The sequence below is a fragment of the Sander vitreus genome, chromosome 15 (assembly GCF_031162955.1).
Source record: "Sander vitreus isolate 19-12246 chromosome 15, sanVit1, whole genome shotgun sequence".
NCBI lineage: Eukaryota > Metazoa > Chordata > Actinopteri > Perciformes > Percidae > Sander > Sander vitreus.
The window spans coordinates 1,567,575-1,591,558 of NC_135869.1; the positions used below are offsets into that span (position 1 = coordinate 1,567,575).

Below are 23,984 nucleotides of genomic sequence, written 5' to 3' on the forward strand. Positions count from 1 at the left end.
CTGCAGGATTTGAGTCCCTGGCGGCGTAGTGTGTTACTGATGGTAGCCTTTGTTACTTTGGTCCCAGCTCTCTGCAGGTCATTCACTAGGTCCCCCCGTGTGGTTCTGAGATTTTTGCTCATCGTTCTCGTGATCATTTTGACCCCACGAGGTGAGATGTTGCGTGGAGCCCCAGATCAAGGGAGATTATTAGTGGTCTTGTATGTCTTCCATTTTCTTATAATTTCTCCCACAGTTGATTTCTTCACACCAAGCTGCTTACCTATTGCAGATTCAGTCTTCCCAGCCTGGTGCAGGTCTACAATTTTGTTTCTGGTGTCCTTTGACAGCTCTTTGGTCTTGGCTATAGTGGAGTTTGGAGTGTGACTGTTTGAGGTTGTGGACAGGTGTATTTTATACTGATAACAAGTTCAAACAGGTGCCATTAATACAGGTAACGAGTGGAGGACAGAGGAGCCTCTTAAAGAAGAAGTTACAGGTCTGTGAGAGCCAGAAATCTTGCTTGGTGACCAAATACTTATTTTCCCGAGGAATTTGCAAATAAATTCATTAAAAATCCTACAATGTGATTTTATGGATTTTTTTTTCTCATTTTGTCTCTCATAGTTGAAGTGTACCTATGATGAACATTACAGGCCTCTCTCATCTTAAGTGGGAGAACTTGCACAATTGGTGGCTGACTAAATACTTTTTTGCCCCACTGTACACATTTCAGGCATTTAGAGTAATTTTTTTAAATTGATCATTATACGTTTATTTTTTTAGGTCTTCCGTGAATTTTTGAAGGTTAAAAACCTAATATATTACCTAATGTGTTTTATATCAATTTGTTTAACAAATGTGGACAGAACAGCTTACTTGTAATACATGACTTGTTATGTAAGCATTAGAAAATTGAAATGACTAGAATCTTACCTTAGAAACAAAAAATATGCTTTTAACAATTTGCTAGTTCTGTCAAATCTGTTGATCATGCACACAGCCATCATGGAAATGTTGTCATGGAAACACACATTGACAAACTGTCACATGACCACTACCAGGTGTTCCATCAGTGTCACTTAGAGGCTTCATGAGTTAAAATCAAGGATAAAGCTGAATGAGAAACTTTCCAGAACATTTAAAGAGTGTGTGACAGGTGTGTCACAGTGGGTCCTTATGGGTGAGAGACGTAACCTAAGAGTAAAACATTGGTTGTGATTCTGTGAGAATGACTGATTGTTATTTTGCACTGTCGCAGAACCTCGCCAGTCAGTGAAGTTGCACTTGTTTGTCGTTCTTCTAATTGACAGTGCAAACAGATGCAACCAGCCGAGCATTTCTACATTCATTTATGACTAACTGTCAAAGTGGAAATGAGGCTCCTTTATGTGTGCCTAGCTTCATTAATAAAACAGAATCAGCCATACATACAACTTGAGGGGTCATGTTGATGATGTTGTTCACCTTTTAATAATGTAACGCAGTAACGTTTACTCAGAGTTAGAGTTGCACAATATATAGTTTTGTTATCGTCATCGCAATATCAACTGGCGCAATATACAAATCGAGAAAGGCTGCGACATATCGCACAAGACACTCAGTGATGTTTTGTGTTGGCTGAAAGAAAAAAGCAGTAGAAAACCGTACATTAAAATGCAACTAATTTTTTTAGTGGTTCCAATTTTTATTCAATTCAATGTTAAATTTGTTCCATGGAAAAATGTTGGAAATGATTTCCTTTCATTTGTTTTAAATTCATCAAGTCATTTGTTGTATTTTAGAAAAACACTGTAACGAGCAGAAAAGCATAAGTAAAAAACACTTTAATATCTGTTTATTTATTGGGTAGCACTTTATAATAACTATCCATAATTCATCATTTGTTAAGCATTAGTTACCTATTAGATAATGGTTTGTTAATCATTATTAATTTATTGTTCATACATAATTCATCATCAGTAAAGCATTTGTTCAAATGGTTATAAATGGTTTGTTCATAATAAATAACCCTATCTAAAAAAATATGTTTGTAAGTACCTGATTTATACTTAACAAATAATGAAACAACCATTTATAAATGAAATCATTTTCCCATTATAAACCAGTTGCAAACTATTACTAAATGCTTTGTTCATCATTTGTAAAGCATTGCTCCTATGTTAATTCTCATAAATAAAGCATTTGTATACACACTCATAAATGGTTTGTTCATAGTAAATAAAGCTCTCAATAATTATGTTTATAAATAGAGGTTTGACACTTTCTAAGTATTGCAAAAACCATTGGTAAATTAAATAATATTCCCTTTATAAACTATCTAAAACTATTAGTAATTTCTTTGTTTATCATTTGGAAAGCATAGTTCCTACATTCATTCTAATCAGTAAAGCATTTGTAAATACAGTTAGTAAATGGTTGGTCTATAGTAAGTAAGCTCATGTAACACAAGTAAAAACAGTATTTGTAAACTTTATTATGATGTAGTAAGAATGTACAATTATGAAATAGCTCGTAGTAGTGTTATTTAGTTGATATCAGTGTGAATTTGGACCAGAACCAGAAGAAAACTACATTGTTAAGAGCCAGAGAATTGAACATCAATAAAGATACTAGGAAACCAGGATAAAGTTTGAGAAGTGTATTAATATACACAGAAACATGGCATACACATATACAGATAAAACACAGGTATGAAAAATAACAACTAAAATAATAAAGTGCGCACATAACAGAAACCCTTTTCAGTTCTATGAGCTCAATTGTTCTTTGATGACAAGAGTTCAGAGATGTTCAACGTTGGGGCCCATATGAGTTTGGTTTCTGTTTGTCCTACCACCATGAAGAAGGAATCCAGGGCAACACGTCTAAGTTCAGAGTCTCAATCCTGTAGCTCGCCACCCAGCCAACTGAACTGGGAATCTGCAAACCCTGGAAGACTCTGGGATCTGAAGAGTCAATGTGATCCAATATTCCTCTCTGGACCGGACCTCCCGTGCGTAGCGCTTCTCAAATCTCCACCTCCACCTGTAGATAAGGCCAAATCAGTTCTCTCAATTACTATTCAGTAATAAAATCAATTGCTTAGGCTACAATGAAAATACAATCAGATAATATTTCAATTAATCCATATTGAAATATCTAAATCTCTATTCAGTTGTACAACCGTTCTTAAATTTATTCTCCTAAGTATCAAAAGTATATAAATCCCTTTCAGGTATCAAAAGTACATTTATATTAATAGGTAACCTTTATACAAAAAATACATTTCTAATTCAAGTTGTATGGAACCTACCTTAGTAACATTAACACTATTCTTAATATAATTGCATGAATTGCATGTAAAAAATCTCTCAAATTGTATTAGTTTCCCATAATTTAAGCTACAGTGTTGTAATCTAGAGGCATTAAGACATGCATGCTTATTTATCCCTCCCTGCACCGGTAACAGTAGAAAGAATGCACTACAAATTAGCTTCATTAAAGTTACTTCACCATAAACACCAGTTAAACAATTAAACTCACAATTTGTACTAACATTCATTCAACAAAATATCCACAGCTAGCAATAGTGTTGAAAAGCAACATTACTTTCCATAGCCAATAGATAGAATCATTAGCCTTTTCACAGGCAATACAATATTAGCACCGTTCTCTTAATACATCCATGATTAGCACCGATTAGCATCGATGCAAGCGAAACTCAAGGCCTAGTGCTAAGGAATGACTCACCATTTTAATGGGATTCACTGCCTTTAACTCCGTGACGACTTTTTCAGGCACAGCTCTTTCGTTCTATTCACAACAAGGCATAGCCAGTATTAGATAGTATATACTGTAGTATGTAGAATTGATTTAATTCACTAAATGCCGTTCTTTTTCTCTTACCGAGTGAATAACAGCAGCCTTATACGACATTCCAATGCAGCGCCTAAAGGGACGTGAGGGGACGTAAATCTGGCGATCTAACGTAGCCTAGTTGATAGCTGATTGGTTAGCTCATGGACCCAAGTTCACCCATTGGCTTATTTACAAGCCCATCAAAGTTAACAATAATGGCACCCATATATTATTTTATTTTATTTTGAGACATTCCTTTTGTTTTCCAAGTTATTAAAATGTGGTCAAAAGTAGTTGGTAAAAGCTATGGGAGAAAATAGTGGAACATGACTTAACTTTCACTTACCTTTGATGGGCTTGTAAATAAGTCAATGGGTGAACTTGGGTCCGTGAGCAGCTATCAACTAGGCTACATTAGATCGCTAGATAGGCCTTGAGTTTCGCTAGCATCGATGCTAATCTGTGCTAATCATGGATGTATTAAGAGAACGGTGCTAATAGTGCAAAGTTAACGGGTTAGCTAAGGTGCTGTATTCATATGCTAAAAGGGGATTATTAGCCACAAAAGGCTAGCGGAGTACTGTGTATTGCCTGTGAAAAGGCTAATGATTCTATCTATTGGTTATGGAAAGTAATGTTGCTTTTCAACACTATTGCTATCTGTGGGTATTTTGTTGAATGAATGCTTAGTACAAATTGTGAGTTTAATTGTTTAACTGGAGTTTATGGTGAAGTAACTTTAAAGAGGCTAATGTTTAGTGCATTCTTTCTACTGTTACCGGTGCAGGGAGGGATAAATAACCATGCATGTCTTAATGTGGGAAAATAATACAATTTGAGAGATTTTTACATGCAATTAATGCAATTATATTAAGAATAGTGTTAATGTTAGGTAGGTCCCATACAACTTGAATTAGAAATGTATTTTTTGTATAAAGGTTACCTATTAATATAAATTTACTTTTGATACCTGAAAGAGATTTATATACTTTTGATACTTAAGAGAATACATTTAAGAATGGTTGTACAACTGAATTGAGATTTAGATATTTCAATATGGATTAATTGAAATATTACCTGATTTTATTTTCATTGTAGCCTAAGCAATTGATTTTATTACTGAATAGTAATTGAGAGAACTGATTTGGCCTTATCTACAGGTGGAGGAGGTGGAGATTTGAGAAGCGCTACGCACGGAAGGTCTGGTCCAGAGAGGGATATTGGATCACATTGACTCTTCAGATCCCAGAGTCTTCCAGGGTTTAGAGATTCCCAGTTCAGTTGGCTGGGTGGCGAGCTACAGGATTGAGACTCTGAACTGAGACGTGTTGCCCTGGATTCCTTCTTCATGGTGGTAGGACAAACAAAAACCAAACTCATATGGGCCCCAACGTTGAACATCTCTGAACTCTTGTCATCAAAGAACAATTGAGCTCATAGAACTGAAAAGGGTTTCTTTTATGTGCGCACTTTATTATTTTAGTTGTTATTTTTCATACCTGTGTATATGTGTATGCCATGTTTCTGTGTATATTAATACACTTCTCAAACTGTATCCTGGTTTCCTAGTCTCTTTATTGATGTTCAATCCTCTGGCTTTTAACAATGTAGTTTTCTTCTGGTTCTGGTCCAAATTCACACCGATATCAACTAAATAACACTACTACGAGCTATTTCATAAATGTACATTCTTACTACATCGTAATAAGGTTTACAAATACTGTTTTTACTTGTGTTTCTGTTGTATCTGCTAGCCTTTGCAACTCATTTATAAATGCTTTGTAAAGCATAGCAAGTCCTCACTTTAGATGGGCTCACGCCATGTAGTCAACTAATCAGTAGTAACTCATGAGTTAATCATGAATTGATGTTTTGGTAAGTGCTTGTTAAAGATGCATTAACACATTAACTATCCATAGGCATATTTCTGAAGGCATGTCCAAATAGAACAATACATGTGTGTGTCCAGGTTCTGTTAGCCTTTGCAACTCATTTATAAATGCTTTGTAAAGCATAGAAAGTACTCACTTTGGATGGGCTCACACAATATACTTAACTAATTATCAGTAACTCCTGAATAAGTCATGGATTGCAATATTGGTAAGTATTTGTAACAGATGTGTTAACACCCCAGCTTTTAGTTTAGGCCTTTTTCTAAATCATAACATTTTATTTAAGACATGAACAAATGTCGGTGTAGATAGTCTGTTAATCATCAACTTCCTAGTTTTAAACGACCTTTTACGTTCCTGAGTACCTAGTTGATAATGGTAAAATTACTTCATTTACAAATGGTTAATGCATCATTTTGGAATTATTAAAAAATAAACTGATAAACATTTTACATGAGCTTACTTACTATAGACCAACCATTTACTAACTGTATTTACAAATGCTTTACTGATTAGAATGAATGTAGGAACTATGCTTTCCAAATGATAAACAAAGAAATTACTAATAGTTTGTAGATAGTTTATAAAGGGAAAATTATTTAATTTACCAATGTTTTTTGCAATACATAGAAAGTGGAAAACCTCTATTTATAAACATAATTATTGAGAGCTTTATTTATTATGAACAAACCATTTATGAGTGTGTATACAAGTGCTTTATTTATGAGAATTAACATAGGAGCAATGCTTTACAAATGATGAACAAAGCATTTAGTAATAGTTTGCAACTGGTTTATAATGGGAAAATGATTTCATTTATAAATGGTTGTTTCATTATTTATTAAGTATAAATCATGTACTTACAAACATATTTTTCAAGATAGGCTTATTTACTATGAACAAACCATTTATAACTATGTGAACAAATGCTTTACTGATGATGAATTATGTATGAACAATAAATTAATAATAATGAACAAACCATTAACTAATAGTTAACTAATGCTTAATAAATGATGAATTATGAATAGTTATTATAAAGCGCTACCATTTATTGCAAGTAATATCTTTATCGCAATATTCAACATTACCACATATCACATATTTTCCTCATATTGTGCAGCCCTACTCAGAGTACAACATTCTTGGGGCGCCCAGATAGCTCAGTTGGTAGAGCGGGCGCCCATATTTAGAGGTTTACTCCTCGATGCAGCAGGCCCGGGTTCAAATCTGACCTGCGGCCCTTTGCTGCATGTCATTCCCCCTCTCTCTCCCCTTTCATGTCTTCAGCTGTCCTGTCAAATAAAGGCCTAAATTGCCCAAAAAATAAGTACCAATACTTTTACTTGAGTACAATATTCTAGTACTCTTTCCACCTCTGCCTGACTCATACATGCAGACACAAAGAAACATGATGCAGACTCTTGTCCAAATACTTCTCCCCTTAAATATAATGGGCCGGTCATTTAGTTATAACTGGCAAATTCTTTTGGCCAGGTATATATACCGAGGCATACAAATACTGCAAAACATGTCCCACATATCAGATCTTAAGCAAGCACAAGGTCAAGCCTTTCCCACTTCAGCCTCTCCCAGTTATTGATGTGCCATTCACTATGATAGGGATGGACATTGTTGGCACCCTAGAGCGGACACAGGCAGGCCACAAATATATACTGATAATCTGTGATTACACCACACCGGGAGCTTTTCCCCTACGATAGGTCACAGCTAGAACCATTGTCACTGTACTTTTACAGTTAATCTCCAGGGTAGGGATTACCCAGGATATTCTAATTGATCAGGGAACAGCTTTTCTTTTAAACATGATGAAGCAGGTGTATGGGTTGTTGGGTTCACTGTTGGTTGTTGTATTAGGACCACTCCTTATCACCCCCAGACTGATGGACTGGTAGAAAGGTACAACCAGACCTTGAACGGCATGCTGAGTGTTGTGGCTGCCAATGGCAAGGACTGGGACTGTTGACTCCCCTACCTCATGTTTGCCTACCGGGAGGTTCCCCAAGCCTCGACAGGTTTCTCCCCATTCAAACTCCTGTTTGGTAGACAGGTGAGGGGCCCTCTTGATCTCCTCAGAGATGCCTGGGAGTCACTAAAGCCTACCACCACCAACATCCTCACCTACGTCATCACCATGAGGGAGAAGATGGAAGAGATGACCAACCTGGTGAAGGATAACCTTTCAGATGGTACGACCAGAGAGCGAGGCAGCGAACCTTCCAGCCAGGCCAGAAAGTTATTCTACTCCTGCCTACGGAGGAGAACAAGCAGTTGGCCAAGTGGCAGGGACCTTACACCATCAACAGAAAACTGTGGCCCACCACCTATGAGCTGGAAATGCCAGAGAGGAGAAAGCAGCGGCAGGTATTTCACATTAACCTGTTGAGAGTGGCACAAAAGAGAGGTGCCACGGAGCCAACAGCTGCTGGTACAAGCAGTGAAGGAGGAGGAAGACACCCTGGAGCAGTTCTTCCCTACAGACCATCCAGCAGGAGAGGTTGACATTACACATCTCACCCCACAACAGCAGCAGTAGTTGTGGGCTGTCATCCCTGATGGCCTCTTTAGCGACCAGCCCGGAGCCACATCCATGGCAACGTCCTGCTGGCAGCAGATGTACCAAGTTCCGGAGCGAATGTTGCCTGCCCTCCAGGAAGAGCTGCAGGTGATGCAAAGACTTGGAGGGATTGAGCGGTCGGAGAGTGCCTGGAGCAGCCCTGTCGTCCTGGTTCCAAAGAAGGATGGCAGCATGCGCTTCTGCATTGACTTCCGGCAGGTAAATGCTCAATCACACTTTCATGCATATCTTACTACTTATTGAGCGCTTTGGGAAGGCGCACTTCATTTCCACCTTGGACCTGTGTATGGGCTACTGGTAGATGCCAATGGACAAGAAGGCCAGGCCCTGCACAGCCTTCAGAACACCCCACCATAGAGCAAAAGTCAACTCAGGGCACTGGTGAAGGGTTCGCTATGCTGGAGCCAGGCCAAGGGACAGCTGGGCCAGGGTCCGCCAACAAGGCAACTGGAACAGTGACAGGCAACAAATCAACAGGAGCAGGAGTCAGCGGGTCAGCCAACAGGACACGGGGAGCAGGAGTTGGCCGGGCCGCGACTGAACACGGGGGGCGCCGGACAACGGCAAAGTCTCTGGGGTGCTGGACACCGGCGGAGTCTCTGGGACGCCGGTCAGCTGAGACTCTGGAAGGCTGGTCAGCACGGGCTCTGGAAGGCTGGTCAGCACGGGCTCTGAAAGGCTGGTCAGCTGAGGCTCTGAAAGGCTGGTCAGCTGAGGCTCTGAAAGGCTGGTCAGCACGGGCTCTGGAAGGCTGGTCAGCACGGGCTCTGAAAGGCTTGTCAGCTGTGGCTCTGAAAGGCTGGTCAGCTGAGGCTCTGGAAAGCTGGTCAGCTGAGGCTCTGAAAGGCTGGTCAGCACGGGCTCTGGACCGCTGCACAGCGTTCTCTGACCAGGTAGTGGTAGGGCAGACTGCCAAGAGTTCTGGGTGACTACTTCATGCTACTTCATGTACTGGTCTTTTGACTTGTAGCTCGGAGGCTGGCTGCTTTTGCCTCCTCCGTCTGTCTAGCACATCTAGCTAAATATTTGAATACTGTCATGAAAGTCTCTCTGGCTCTCCTCCAAGTTGAGAAACTTCTTGACTAGGGGAAGCAGGCAAAGGGGCAGGCTGGATGATAAACAGTGAACCTGGAGCCAAGACGCTAGCAGGCTGAGAAAAAGGCAGGCTGATGGGTGAGTCATTAAGACTTGTTTGAAGAAAACAATCTAGCCTCTCCTTGATCACATCGAGGTGGGGAACAAAAATACTCACCCAAGGTCTCTCCTTGAACCACTGCTGCTGTTTGGAGATCCTCTACAGGATTGGTGCATGCTGATGTGCTTTGGAGTTTAAGAGTTTTGCCACAGTCTGGTCAAACTGGGAAACCCTCTCCGAAAAGAGACGCCTCCCTGCTGGGTCCTTATTGGTCAGATCATTCTGTTACAGGGTTCAGAGAAATGTCTGAAGGCAGCAGGAAAAATAGTTTCAAAACATAGAGGAAGCCAAAAGAACAGGAATCACAAAAACTGGAACACTGAGGACAAAGGGGGTAGACTCCACACACAAGCACCCAAAACAAATACAGTACAATGATCTGAAACTAGACAAAGACAACATAGAGACTAAATACATAAGGTAACAAGGTGAAACAAGGATCAGGTGACACGAGGGCTCAGGAACAGGTGAAACACATCAGGGTGGGGTAGACAATCACAAAGGTGGAAAAACACAAGGCACGAAGTAAAACAAGACATGACAAGGGAGAAGAACAGACTACAAAATAAAACAGGAAACTGAAACAAACAACCATGACAGTTATGTAATTTGGTCTGCAGGGGGCGCCAGACACGTTCCAGCGGTTGATGGACCGTGTGCTGGATGGGACTGATGCTTTTGCAGGCGCATACTTGGACGACATTGTCGTCTTCAGTGCTACCTGGGACGAGCACCTTAGGCATCTTGTTGAGTTGCTACGGCGCATGCATCAGGCAGGGCTAACTGCCCAGCCCAAGAAATACGCTTTGGCCCAGCAAGAGGTGCTGTACCTGGGGCATATCCTAGGTTGTAGGGTAATTAGACCCCAAAAGGACAAAATTGAGGCTATCCGTGACTGCCCGCAGCCCCAGACCAAGAAGGCTATCCAGTCCTTTTTGGGGCTTGCTGGGTGGTACCAGCGGTTTGTGCCTAACTTTGCAAGCAGAGTTGTGGCCCTCACTGACCTGACCAGAAAATCTGGTCCGGTGAAGGTCAGGTGGGAGGAGCAGCATGAGAAGGCCTTCAAGGACTTGAAAGTGTCTATGTGCAGTGACCCTGTGTTGCAGAGCCCAGACTATACCCAGCCATGGACTGTACAGACCGATGCCTCTGGAGTTGGTCTGGGGGCAGTACTACACCAGGGTGAGGGAGAACAGCAACGACCAGTGGCTTTCATAAGCAGCAAACCGGGAGACACGGTACTCAGCTGTGGAGCTGGAATGCCTTGCTGTAAAGTGGGCACTGGACACTTTTAGGTACTACCTTCTAGGTAGAGACTTTGTCCTTGAAACGGCCCACCGAGCCTTAAAATGGCTTGGCAAGATGGACACTAATGCACGCATAACATTTTTGGCTTTGCAGCCCTTTAGATTTGAGATGCAATTTAGGGCTTGCAAACAGAATTTGGTGGCAGATTTTCTGTCTCGCAACCGCGACATGATTCATGCATGCGCAATTGTTATTTACACAACTTTCAGTTACTCACCAAACATCTGCATACCACATAGCAAATGATGCGTTACCCGTCGATTCTCCTCCATAACCCATTCCATTCTGTTAGTCCATACATTGTGCATGCAAACACCAGCAATACACTGATAGCGATTACTTTCACTTCCTGGTCCCGCATCACTTTGTTTCCCCAAGGAACACAAGCCCCACGACAATTATTCCCTTTTTGGGACAGGGGAAAGTGTTGATTTGAGCGGGGGAAGCTATTGTCGCAATACAAAATGAATGGCTGTATTGCAAGGTAATTATTATATAATTATAGGCAAATAATAATTTTAATTTTCTTATTACTGAAATGTATGATGAACTTTATTTCAATGTATGTGTGATAGATAGAATATCTGCTGAATAACTATACATAACAAAACACCCTGTCACATTGGTTTCTACCAATTTAACTTAATTTAAGGGCTTTATTTAAAGCAAGGTTTTTCTGCCCTCAGGTGGGAGTCTTGAGAGTGTCAAATTGCTAAGAGGTTCTATACGGAGAGTTATTGAGATAGAAATTTTTGCTTGTTTTTTTCAGAAATCTTTTTTTAGGCAGTGTACCGGGTGACATATTTTCATAGCACTGTAAATAAATGGAATAAAAAGGACTTCTAAACCTCATTCAATCTTTTAATATTGTTTAGTCAGTCCACTAAATAATGAACATACAAAGAAAATAACATCTCAGAATAAGTGAACACTAACCTGAGAGTTTCCAGTCTGCAGTGTGGACTCTTCAGTCCAGCCGACAGCTGCTTCACTCCTGAATCCTGCAGCTCGTTGTTACTCAGGTCCAGCTCTCTCAGACTAGAGGACTGGAAGCTGAGAACTGAGGACAGAGCTTCACAGCATCTCTCTGATAGGTCACAGCCACTCAGCCTGAAGAGGAATCAGCAAAACATAAGAAAACAATTACAAACAATGGTTGTTTTAATAAGGGAAATATCAGATTTAAGGTGAGAGACGTAACCTCAGAGTAAAATATTGTTTGTGATTCTGTGAGAATGACTGATTGTTATTTTGCTCTGATGCAGAACCTCGCCAGTCAGTGAAGTTGCACTTGTTTGTAGTTCTTCTCAATGACAGATGCAAACAGCTAATCATTTCTACATTCACTTATGACTAACTGTCAGAGTGGAAATGAGTCTCCTTTATGTGCGCCCAGCTCCATTAATAAAACAGAATCAGCCATACGTACAACTTAAGGTGTCATGTTGATGATGTTCACCTTTTACAAATGTAATGCAGTAATGTTTATTCAGAGTACATTTATACTGACCTACTTCTTACATTGGATTTAACTACATTTGTACAAATGTATTTTAACTTGAGTAAAATGTCTTTAAAGTAACAGTACTTTTACTTGAGTACAATATTCTAGTACTCTTTCCACCTCTGCCTGACTCATACATGCAGACACAAAGAAACAGATGCAGCCTCTTCTCCAAATACTTGTCCCCTTAAATATGGGGTCCAACCATAATTCCTCATAGTCCATTCAACATAGCTGTGAATACTCTCACATTGAAGCTGAGAGTCTGCACTGTAAGCACGTAATCATTGTTTGATTTCAAAACCAGAGCCAAAATGAAAAAAAATTGTCATTGTCCAAATATATTTAGACCTAACTGTATATCCAAGTCAAGTTTATGTGCTGTGAACCACGACATTACAATGTTGAGAAGCTCTGAGTCAGCTCTCTCAGACTAGAGGGCTTCTAAACCTCATTCACTCTTTTAATATTGTTTAGTCAGTCCACTAAATAATTATCATACAAAGAAAATAACATCTCAGAAGAACTGAACACTAACCTGAGAGTTTCCAGTCTGTAGTGTGGACTCTTCAGTCCAGCCGACAGCTGCTTCACTCCAAAATCCTGCAGCTCGTTGTTACTCAGGTCCAGCTCTCTCAGACTAGAGGACTGGGAGCTGAGAACTGAGGACAGAGCTTCACAGCTTCTCTCTGACAGGTTACAGCCACTCAGTCTAAAGAGGAATCAGCAATACATGAGAAAACAATTACAAACAATGGTTGTTTTAATAAGGGAGAGATCAGATTTAAGGTGAGAGACGTAACCTCAGAGTGAAACATTGTTTGTGATTCTGTGAGAATGACTGATTGTTATTTTGTTCTGTTGCAGAACCTCGCCAGTCAGTGAAGTTGCACTTGTTTGTAGTTCTTCTCATTGACAGTGCAAACAGATGCAAACAGCTAATCATTTCTACATTCACTTATGACTAACTGTCAGAGTGGAAATGCGGCTCCTTTATGTGCGCCCAGCTCCATTAATAAAACAGAATTTTCCATATGTACAACTTAAGGGGTCATGTTGATGATGTTGTTGACCTTTTTTAAAATGTAACGGAGGAACGTTTGCGCAGAGTATATTTATACTGACCTACTTTTACTTTGGATTCAACTACATTTGTACAAATGTATTTTAACTTAAGTAAAATTTCTTTAAAGTAACAGTACTTTTACTTGAGTATAATTTTCTATTACTCTTTCCACCTCTGCCTGACTCATACACGTAGACACAAAGAAACAGATGCAGCCTCTTGTCCAAATACTTGTCCCCTTAAATATGGGGTCCAACCATAATTCCTGCATAGTCCATTCAACATAGCTGTGAATACTCTCATGTTGAATCTAAGTCTGCACTGTAAGCACATAATCATTGTTTGATTTCAAATCCAGAGCCAAAATAACACAATGCTGTCATTGTACAAATACATTTGGACCTAACTGTATAGCCAAGTCAAGTTTATGTGCTGTGAACCAAGACATTACAATGTTGACAAGCTCCTGAGTCAGCTCTCTCAGACTAAAGGACTTCTAAACCTCATTCACTCTTTTAATATTGTTTAGTCAGTCCACTAAATAATTATCATACAAAGAAAATAACATCTCAGAAGAACTGAACACTAACCTGAGAGTTTCCAGTCTGCAGTGTTGACTCTTCAGTCCAGCTGACAGCTGCTTCACTCCTGAATCCTGCAGCTTGTTTGTTACTCAGGTCCAGCTCTCTCAGACTAGAGGACTGGGAGCTGAGAACTGAGGACAGAGCTTCACAGCTTCTCTCTGACAGCTTACAGCCACTCAGCCTGAACAGGAATTAGCAATACATAAGAAACCAATTACAAACAATGGTTGTTTTAATAAGGAAGATATCAGATTTAAGGTGAGAGACGTAACCTCAGAGTAAAACATTGTTTATGATTCTGTGAGAATGACTGATTGTTATTTTGCTCTGTTGTAGAACCTCGCCAGTCAGTGAAGTTGCACTTGTTTGTAGTTCTTCTCATTGCAAGTGCAAACAGATGCAAACAATTGAGCATTTCTACATTCACTTATGACTAACTGTCAGAGTGGAAATGAGTCTCCTTTCATGTGTGCCCAGCTCCGTTAATAAAATAGAATCAGCCATACGTAAAACTTAAGGGGTCATGTTGATGATGTTGTTCACCTTTTAAAAATGTAACACAGTAATGTTTGCACAGAGTACATCTATACTGACCTACTTTTTTACATTGGATTTAACTACATTTGTACAAATGTATTTTTAAATGAGCAACATTTCTTTAAAGTAACAGTACTTTTACTTGACCACAATATTTTAGTACTCTTTCCACCTCTGCCTGACTCATACATGCAGACACAAATAAACAGATGCAGCCTCTTGTCCAAATATTTGTCCCATTAAATATGGGATCCAACCATAATTCCTGCATAGTCCATTCAAAATAGCCGTGAATACTCTTATGTTCAAGCTGAGAGTCTGCATTGTAAGTACATAATCATTGTTTGATTTCAAATCCAGAGCCAAAATAACAAAATGTTGTCATTGTCCAAATACATTTGGACCTAATTGTATATCCAAGTCAAGTTTATGTGCTGTGAACCAAGACATGACAATGTTGACAAGCTCCTGAGTCAGGTCTCTCTCTCGGACTTCTAAACCTCATTCACTCTTTTAATATTGTTTAGTCAGTTCACTAAACAATTGACATACAAAGAAAATAACATCTCAGAATAACTGAACACTAACCTGAGAGTTTCTAGTCTGCAGTGTTGACTCTTCAGTCCAGCCGACAGTTGCTTCACTCCTGAATCCTGCAGCTCGTTGTTACTCAGGTCCAGCTCTCTCAGACTAGAGGACTGGGAGCTGAGAACTGAGGACAGAGCTTCACAGCTTCTCTCTGACAGGTTACAGCCACTCAGCCTGAAGAGGAATCAACAATACAATTACAAACAAAGGTAATTTTTCTGAATGGATATTAACTCCATTTGATCTGGATAGTTGTGTGTGCACGTGCAGAGCTTTGTTGGAGGCTTTGACCACTGGCAGCAGCCTCAGAAGAGCCTCCTCTGAAGCAGAGTATTTCTTCAGGTCAAACACCTGCAGATTGTTGTTACTCAGGTCCAGCTCTAGACTAGAGGACTGGGAGATGAGGAATGAGGACAGAGCTTCACAGCTTGTCTCTGACAGGTTACAACCACTCAACCTAAAAAGAATATTCAGACAGTCCATTTAATAATTGATACATTAAGAAAGATATAGCTTAGGGAGTAATCTTTTTTTAATGAAGGTAGAATAACCTGAGAGTTTCCAGTCTGCAGTGTGGACTCTTCAGTCCAGCCGACAGCTGCTTCACTCCTGAATCCTGCAGGTCGTTGTTACTCAGGTCCAGCTCTCTCAGACTAGAGGATCAGAAGAGCCTCCTCTGAAGCAGAGTATTTCTTCAGGTCAAACACCTGCAGATTGTTGTTACTCAGGTCCAGCTCTAGACTAGAGGACTGGGAGATGAGGAATGAGGACAGAGCTTCACAGCTTGTCTCTGACAGGTTACAACCACTCAACCTAAAAAGAGTTGACAGTCCATTTAATAATTGATACATTAAGAAAGATATAGCTTAGGGAGTAATCTTTTTTTAATGAAGGTAGAATAACCTGAGAGTTTCCAGTCTGCAGTGTGGACTCTTCAGTCCAGCCGACAGCTGCTTCACTCCTGAATCCTGCAGGTCGTTGTTACTCAGGTCCAGCTCTCTCAGACTAGAGGACTGGGAGCTGATAACTGATGACAGAGCTTCATAGCTTCTCTCTGACAGCTTACAGCCACTCAGTCTGAAGAGGAATCAGCAATACATAAGAAAACAATTACACACAATGTATATCTTTTTTGAATTAAGAAAAACTCCATTTAATCTCGATAGTTGTGTGTGCACGTACAGAGCTTTGTTGGAGGCTTTGACCACTGGCAGCAGCCTTAGAAGAGTCTCCTCTGATGCAGAGTATTTCTTCAGGTCAAACACGTCCAGTTCTTCTTCTGATGACAGTAAGATGAAGACCAGAGCTGACCACTGAGCAGGAGACAGTTTATCTATGGAGAGACTTCCTGAACTCAGGGACTGTTGGATCTGCTCCACTAGAGAACGATCATTCAGTTCATTCAGACAGTGGAACAGATTGATGCTTCTTTCGGCAGACAGATTCTCACTGATCTTCTTCTTGATGTACTCAACTGTTTTCTGATTGGTCTGTGAGCTACTTTTTGTCTGTCTCAGCAGACCTCGTAGGAGACTCTGATTGGTCTGCAGTGAAAGACCCAGGAGGAAGCGGAGGAACAAGTCCAGGTGTCCATTTGGACTCTGTAAGGCCTTGTCCACAGCACTCTGGTAGAAACATGTTGATGTGTCTCTGAACACTTTAGACAACCGGATGGTTGTTTGTTCTTCTTCCAGCAGGTTGACTCCAGAGTTGATGAATGTCAAATGGACATGAAGAGCAGCCAGAAACTCCTGAACACTCAGATGGACGAAAGCAGAACACCTTGTCCTGATATAGTCCTCTCTCCTCTTTAAAGATCTGTGTGAACACTCCTGAGTACACTGAGGCTGCTCTGATATCGATGCCACACTCTGTCAGGTCTGATTCATAGAAGATCAGGTTGCCTTTCTGCAGCTGCTCAAAAGCCAGTTTTCCCAGAGACTCGGTCATCATCCTGCTCTCTGGACTCCAGTGTGGATCTGTCTCAGCTCCTCCATCATACTTGATGTTCTTCACTTTGGACTGAACCACCAGGAAGTAGATGTACATCTCAGTCAGGGTCTTGGGCAGCTCTCCTCCCTCTCTGGTCTTCAACACGTCCTCCAGAACTGTGGCAGTGATCCAGCAGAAGACTGGGATGTGGCACATGATGTGGAGGCTTCGTGATGTCTTGATGTGGGAGATGATTCTGCTGGCCTGCCCCTCATCTCTGAATCTCTTCCTGAAGTACTCCTCCTTCTGTGGGTCAGTGAACCCTCTGACCTCTGTCATCATGTCAACACACTCAGGAGGGATCTGATTGGCTGCTGCAGGTCGTGTGGTTATCCAGAGGCGAGCAGAGGGAAGCAGTTTCCCCCTGATGAGGTTTGTCAGCAGCACATCCACTGAGGTGGACTCTGTAACATCAGTCAGGATCTCAGTGTTGTGGAAGTCCAGAGGAAGTCGACACTCATCCAGACCGTCAAAGATGAACACGACCTCTTCAAACCTGCAGATTCCTGCATCTTTGGTTTCACTAAAGAAGCAATCAACAAGTTCCACCAAGCTGTACTTTTCCTCTTTCAGCACATTCAGCTCTCTGAAAGTGAATGGAAATGTGAACTGGATGTCCTGGTTGGCTTTGTCTTCAGCCCAGTCCAGAGTGAACTTCTGTGTTAAGACTGTTTTCCCGATGCCAGCCACTCCCTTTGTCATCACTGTTCTGATTGGTTCATCTCTTCCAGGTGAGGCTTTAAATATGTCTTCTTGTCTGATTCTTGTTTCTGGTCTGTCTGGTTTCCTGGATGCTATTTCAATCTGTCTGACCTCATGTTCATCATTGACCTCTGCAGCCCCTCCCTCTATGATGTAGATCTCTGTGAACATCTGATTCAGAAGGGTTGGGTTTCCTGCTTTAGCAATCCCCTCAAACACACACTGGAACTTCTTCTGCAGCTTAGATTTGAGTTTACGTTTACCAACTGCAGCAGGACTTCCTGAATGAACAACAATATATCAATACGTCAAATAACATTTTTCAAAATGTCCTCAGAGAATGAAAATATGAATATATTTTGGTCCACCTCGTGAGACATTTGTAAACATCCCATTTATCCAGCATGTTAAATCTTTAGAGAAATCCTCTTACTGCTCTGCAAACAGTCAGCCAGCTCCTCCTGCTTCATTCTCCTCAGGAAGTGCAGTGTGATCTTCAGAAATGCCTCTCTGCTGCTCCTTCTCTGCTCTTCATCCTCACCGTCCAACACCTTCTCATCCTCCCTCTGACTCTCTAAGCATTCTGGGTAATATGGACTCAGAACCTTCTGTATCTTCTTCAGCTCATTCTTCACAAATGTGATGATGTCGTCCTCCAGCAGCTGAACAGAACATTATATGAATGACAAATCAAACTGAAATCATGGAAGCAAACATCAGATCCATGTTGGACAGACTGACAATCCACTGGTCTAAAAAGTGCAGCATGGAGATGATTGTGAACAGAATATATCTAAAAGTAGTTGTTGTACATGTACAGACCATAAATATGGAGTCCAGGTATGTTTGATGCTGCTGGGCAGACTGACCACTGGGAACCACTGAGCTCTTCTGGTACACTCTGTGGAGGAATCAGGAAGAATTAGCTCACATAATTGATATAAAGAAAAAATATGGTCTAGATGATAAGAGGCATGATCAGACGACAGGGGAGACAGACTCGTGATCTTCTATTAAGGACAGTTTATTCAGTATATTGGGAGAGAGAGTACTGCAATGTGTTTCTCTCAACAGGAAGATACAAAGGTCTTATACTAGAAATGCATGACATCACTTGAACATGACCACTTTGTCCTAATATAGTGGAAACTATCTAGCTGACACAGCCTGTTGCTAACACAGCACATTGTCGTCCATCTCAGCTATCCTACTGTAGTCAGAGGATTGATGAACTGATGAACTTGAATTAGTACTGTCACTAGTAGTGGCGCCGTTGTACACACATTTCCAGCTGTCATCCTTTCTCACTACAGTCTAAAGTCAATTATACAGCACATTACCATGACATGTAGAATAACAACTATCATCATAAGAGACATCAAATAATATGCATAAGAAATGATTTCCTGTCCACACAAAGACAAACACATGGTAAAGGTCCATGAAGTGATGTTTGGATGTTAAACAGTGAATCAAAGGACTCCCTGTAGTGGTAAACCTTTACTAGTCCTGCTGATTATCAGTTTGAAATCCTCACCTTTGATCAACAGAGTGACGTTCATCTTTAAAGTTTAAAGGAGAAGGCATAGACCCGTCACTCTTCATGGAAACACAGCTGGGTTCAGGTTCTTCCAGATTGCTCCTGATAGAAACACAAGATAATGATCAATATTTAATTTACACGATTTAAAGCTGTATTCAGTGCAGTGTGCAGCACAGACTTGAATACGATGCTGTGGGGTGACTATAATGGTGTAATAGTAATGCTAATGTCTAATAAGGATAATATATGCAAGGACATCCAAATGCACAATGATTACAGTGAAGCAATACAATAATAAAAGTTCTCAGGCTCCCTCCAGTTGTGCTCAAACAAATATGTATAAAAAGAAAACCAAAGACATAAAATAGGGCAGTTAAGGTAAAATATAATATATATTGTAGAAGACAGGTGTACACAAAAGAATAAACAACGTGAATAAACTGTAATTTTACATTTTACTATTTGTTGTAAACTTTGAAACTGAGACGGAGTTAAAGTGAGCTGACGACTTTTGAAAAACATCTAAAACCCGGAGATCTCACAATAAATAAAAACACATCATTTTGTTTTCATCATCAGTTTGAAATCTTCACCTTTGATCAATAGAGTGGCATCCATCTTTGAAGACTAGAGGTTCACCCATAGACTCATCACTCTTCATGGACACACAGCTGGGTCCAGGTCCAGGTCTGAGCTGCTTCTCTGGGCTGAAACACAATACACACTTTGAGTGTGAATAATGATGGTGGAGTGATCTGAGTGATGGACAGTTAGAGATGGTCCACTCACCTCTGAGCTTTGGTCTGGCTGTCATGTTCCCCACACAGAGTGGTTTTAGAGGGAGGGACTCCCTCCTCTCTGTCCTCACACTGACTCATAGCACAGTCCACACCTTCATCTGGAGAGGAAACACAGAGCAGCAGTCCAATCATTCATCAGCACATCATCACTCATTCGTCCCTCACATCATTTCTCCTGGAAAAAAGCTAAATATCGTCAACTCATCCTCTGATTTGCTGCTTCTCTGTGTCATGTCAGTGTCAGTTGAATCCTTTTGGCTTGTTAGACTGTTGCTTAGACTAAAGAATCAGTTAGAAAACATGACTGAACTCTGGGAACTACTGAGTGCCTTTTCTCATCACTTTATCACATTTCATTCACTCAACACAGAGAACTGATCAACACATGGATCAATAGTGGTTTGTTATTGGACAGAGAATATGCTGCTGGTTCTCATTGGTCAGTGGTGAGGACAAATCAGAGCAAAGGAAGCTGCCATCAGCTGCTCTACTTCTATCAGTCCACTAGATGGCCTCATGGAGCTGTATGGAGGATTTTACTGCTTCATAGAAATCAGCGCTGGATGTCACTTTGTGTGGCCAAAGTAAAAAAAAATGTTTTCCTAATCACTTCTCCTTAACCCCAATAGTAAACGTCATGAGATCAAGGAAAGATGTGAAGGAGAATTCAAAAGGAATTTGGAAAAGACAATGGCGGTGCTCAGAGAATCTGACTGCCCTGACATAGCTACGTAACTATATTACTGACGTGGGTCTGCTGGTAAAACTAAACTGTTCCAAAGATGGACACAGAAAGCACATCTGGATACTTTCACCCCGTGTGTTTTCACCATGTTGTTTCATGCTGGCTCTATCAACGTGGACAACACGGTGGAAATATTACTTCATCTCCGTTTTTATTTTCCATCCTATTCTGCATTAATTATGTCTTTTAATGTGAAACACTCACTGCATGTCATTTAGTTATTATAAAGCACGGAGCTGTAGGCTGTTTCTTGTATGAAAGGTGTTCTGCAAATAGTATATTATCACGCTCACCCTCCTGTCCGCTCATATTTATCCACATGAATCCTGATTAGTATGATTGTATGCAAATAGACAATTCAAACAGCTCTTATCATGGCAGCCACTTAACTACTTCCGGGTCATTTCACTCCATTAGGAACCTTCCTAAACAAAAAGGACTATTGGACCGCAGCCCTGGGGTCCGTTTCAGAAAGCATGTTTAGTGAAAAGTTTGTTAACCCCAAGGGACTGTTCGTTATTTATTTCAGGGGCCACCGGTGGAGTTTTGGGATCTTTAATCAAAATAGACTTGACCCTCACTTCACCAGCAATACATTTTGGATGACCATCCAAAATTATATGGAAAAAAGGGGATAACCCTCCCCAACAATTTAGCAGCAAAAAGGGCGAAAAAGGCAGCGAAAAATGTGACAAAAGGCAGCGAAAAAGGCGACAAATGGCAGCGAAAAAGGCGACAAAAGGCAGCGAACAATGCGACAAATGGCAGCGAAAAAGGCGACAAAAGGCAGCGAAAAAGTTAGATGCACTAAGTTGCACATTTGAACAGTTTAGTTTGTTTCTTCATCCTCACCTTTTTCCTCATTTCGTAGGATATCGTATACGTTTTGCTGTGCATACATTTTCGTACGATACAATACGGACCCGTTCATGAGAATGCGTTGAAAAATACGCAGCGAAAAGTTGAGACCAACTTAACTTTTGGAGAAACGCAACCCGACGTCAGACGGGACCTGAACCCCCGGTGTCCTGGGTGAAACTCCCCACCCGCCCATCCCAACTTCCTTCCTTACCAGGACATTTGGCGCTCTTATACTTCCTCATCTTACTTCCTTGCTATAAAGTTGCAGAATATTGAAAAAGGCAAGTGAAGTAAAAGTACAGCACTTGAGTAAATGTACTAGATGAAACTATCAGCACACACACACACACACACACACACACACACACACACACAATGCAGCGAAAAAGGCGACAAAAAGCCTTAAGTTAGATGCACTAAGTTGCACTTTTTTTTTTTCTTCATCCTCATTTCATAGGATATCGTATATATCAGAATATTGAAAAAGGCAAGTGAAGTAAAAGTACAGCACTTGAGTAAATGTACTTAGATGAAACTGTGAAAAAGGCAGCGAAAAATGTGACCAAAAGGCAGCGAAAAAGGCGACAAAAGGCAACGAAAAAGGCAGCGAAAAAGGCAACAAAAAGGCAGCGAAAAAGGCGACAAAAAATGCGACAAAAGGCAGCGAAAAGGGCGACAAAAGGCAGCGAAAAGGGCGACAAAAGGCAGCGAAAAATGCGACAAATGACAGCGAAAAAGGCGACAAAAGGCAGTGAAAACGGCGACAAAAGGCAGTGAAAAACGGCGACAAAAGGCAGTGAAAACGGCGACAAAAGGCAACGAAAAAGGCGACAAAAGGCAGCGAAAAAGGTAACAAAAGGCAGCGAACAATGCCACAAATGGCAGCGAAAAATGCGACAAATGGCAGCGAAAAAGTCAACAAAAAGGCAGCGAAAAATGCGACAAATGGCAGCGAAAAAAGCAACAAAAAGGCGACAAAAGGCAGCGAAAAATGCGACAAAAAGCCTTCAGTTAGATGCACTAAGTTGCACATTTGAACAGTTTAGTTTGTTTCTTCATCCTCACCTTTTTCCTCATTTTGTAGGATATCGTATACGTTTTGCTGTGCATACATTTTCGTACGATACAATACGGACCCGTTAATGAGAATGCGTTGAAAAATACGCAGCGAAAAGTTGAGACCAACTTAACTTTTGGAGAAACGCAACCCGACGTCAGACGGGACCTGAACCCCCGGTGTCCTGGGTGAAAGTCCCCACCCGCCCATCCCCCCCAACCTCCTTCCTTACCAGGACATTTGGCGCTCTTATACTTCCTCATCTTACTTCCTTGCTATAAAGTTGCAGAATATTGAAAAAGGCAAGTGAATTAAAAGTACAGCACTTGAGTAAATGTACTAGATGAAACTATCAGCACACACACACAATGCAGCGAAAAAGGCGACAAAAAGCCTTCAGTTAGATGCACTAAGTTGCACATTTGAACAGTTTAGTTTGTTTCTTCATCCTCATTTCATAGGATATCGTATATATCAGAATATTGAAAAAGGCAAGTGAAGTAAAAGTACAGCACTTGAGTAAATGTACTTAAATTACACTGAAAAAGGCAGCGAAAAATGCAACAAAAGGCAGCGAAAAAGGCGACAAAAATGCGACAAAAGGCAGCGAAAAAGGCGACAAAAGGCAGCGAAAAATGTGACGAAAGGCAGCGAAAAATGCGACAAATGGCAGCGAAAAATGCGACAAAAGGCAACGAAGAAGGCAACAAAAGGCGGCGACAAAAGGCAGCGAAAAAGGCGACAAAAGGCAGTGAAAAAGGTGACAAAAGGCAGCGAAAAAGGCGACAAAAATGCGACAAAAGGCAGCAAAAAAGGCGACAAATGGCAGCGAAAAAGGTAACAAAAGGCAGCGAACAATGCGACAAATGGCAGCGCAAAATGCGACAAATGGCAGCGAAAAAGCCAATAAAAAGGCAGTGACAAAAAGGTGACAAAAGGCAGCGAAAAATGCGACAAATGGCAGCGAAAAAAGCAACAAAAAGCAGCGAAAAAGGCGACAAAAAGACAGCGAAAAAAGGCAGCGAAAAATGTGACCAAAAGCCTTCAGTTAGATGCACTAAGTTGCACATTTGAACAGTTTAGTTTGTTTCTTCATCCTCACCTTTTTCCTCATTTTGTAGGATATCGTATACGTTTTGCTGTGCATACATTTTCGTACGATACAATACGGACCCGTTCATGAGAATGTGTT

The 23,984-nt window shown here is 40.8% G+C and overlaps 1 protein-coding gene across 1 annotated transcript in view; it reads right to left on the reverse strand.

The window, feature by feature from the left end:
- The window catches only part of LOC144529551 (uncharacterized), a 29,955-nt gene extending 8,036 nt beyond the window's left edge, over positions 1-21,919 (reverse strand). Inside the window, 16 exon segments of the mRNA XM_078268683.1 lie at positions 11,750-11,923; positions 12,856-13,029; positions 13,974-14,050; positions 14,052-14,148; positions 15,093-15,266; positions 15,644-15,739; positions 15,828-15,905; positions 15,996-16,169; positions 16,275-16,864; positions 16,866-18,067; positions 18,220-18,448; positions 18,609-18,687; positions 19,324-19,428; positions 19,923-20,036; positions 20,119-20,227; positions 21,727-21,919. Of these exon segments, the coding sequence (XP_078124809.1) occupies positions 11,750-11,923; positions 12,856-13,029; positions 13,974-14,050; positions 14,052-14,148; positions 15,093-15,266; positions 15,644-15,739; positions 15,828-15,905; positions 15,996-16,169; positions 16,275-16,864; positions 16,866-18,067; positions 18,220-18,448; positions 18,609-18,687; positions 19,324-19,428; positions 19,923-20,036; positions 20,119-20,227; positions 21,727-21,805 (3,551 nt within the window). The 5' untranslated portion in view covers positions 21,806-21,919.
- Positions 21,920-23,984: the final 2,065 nt, after the last annotated feature.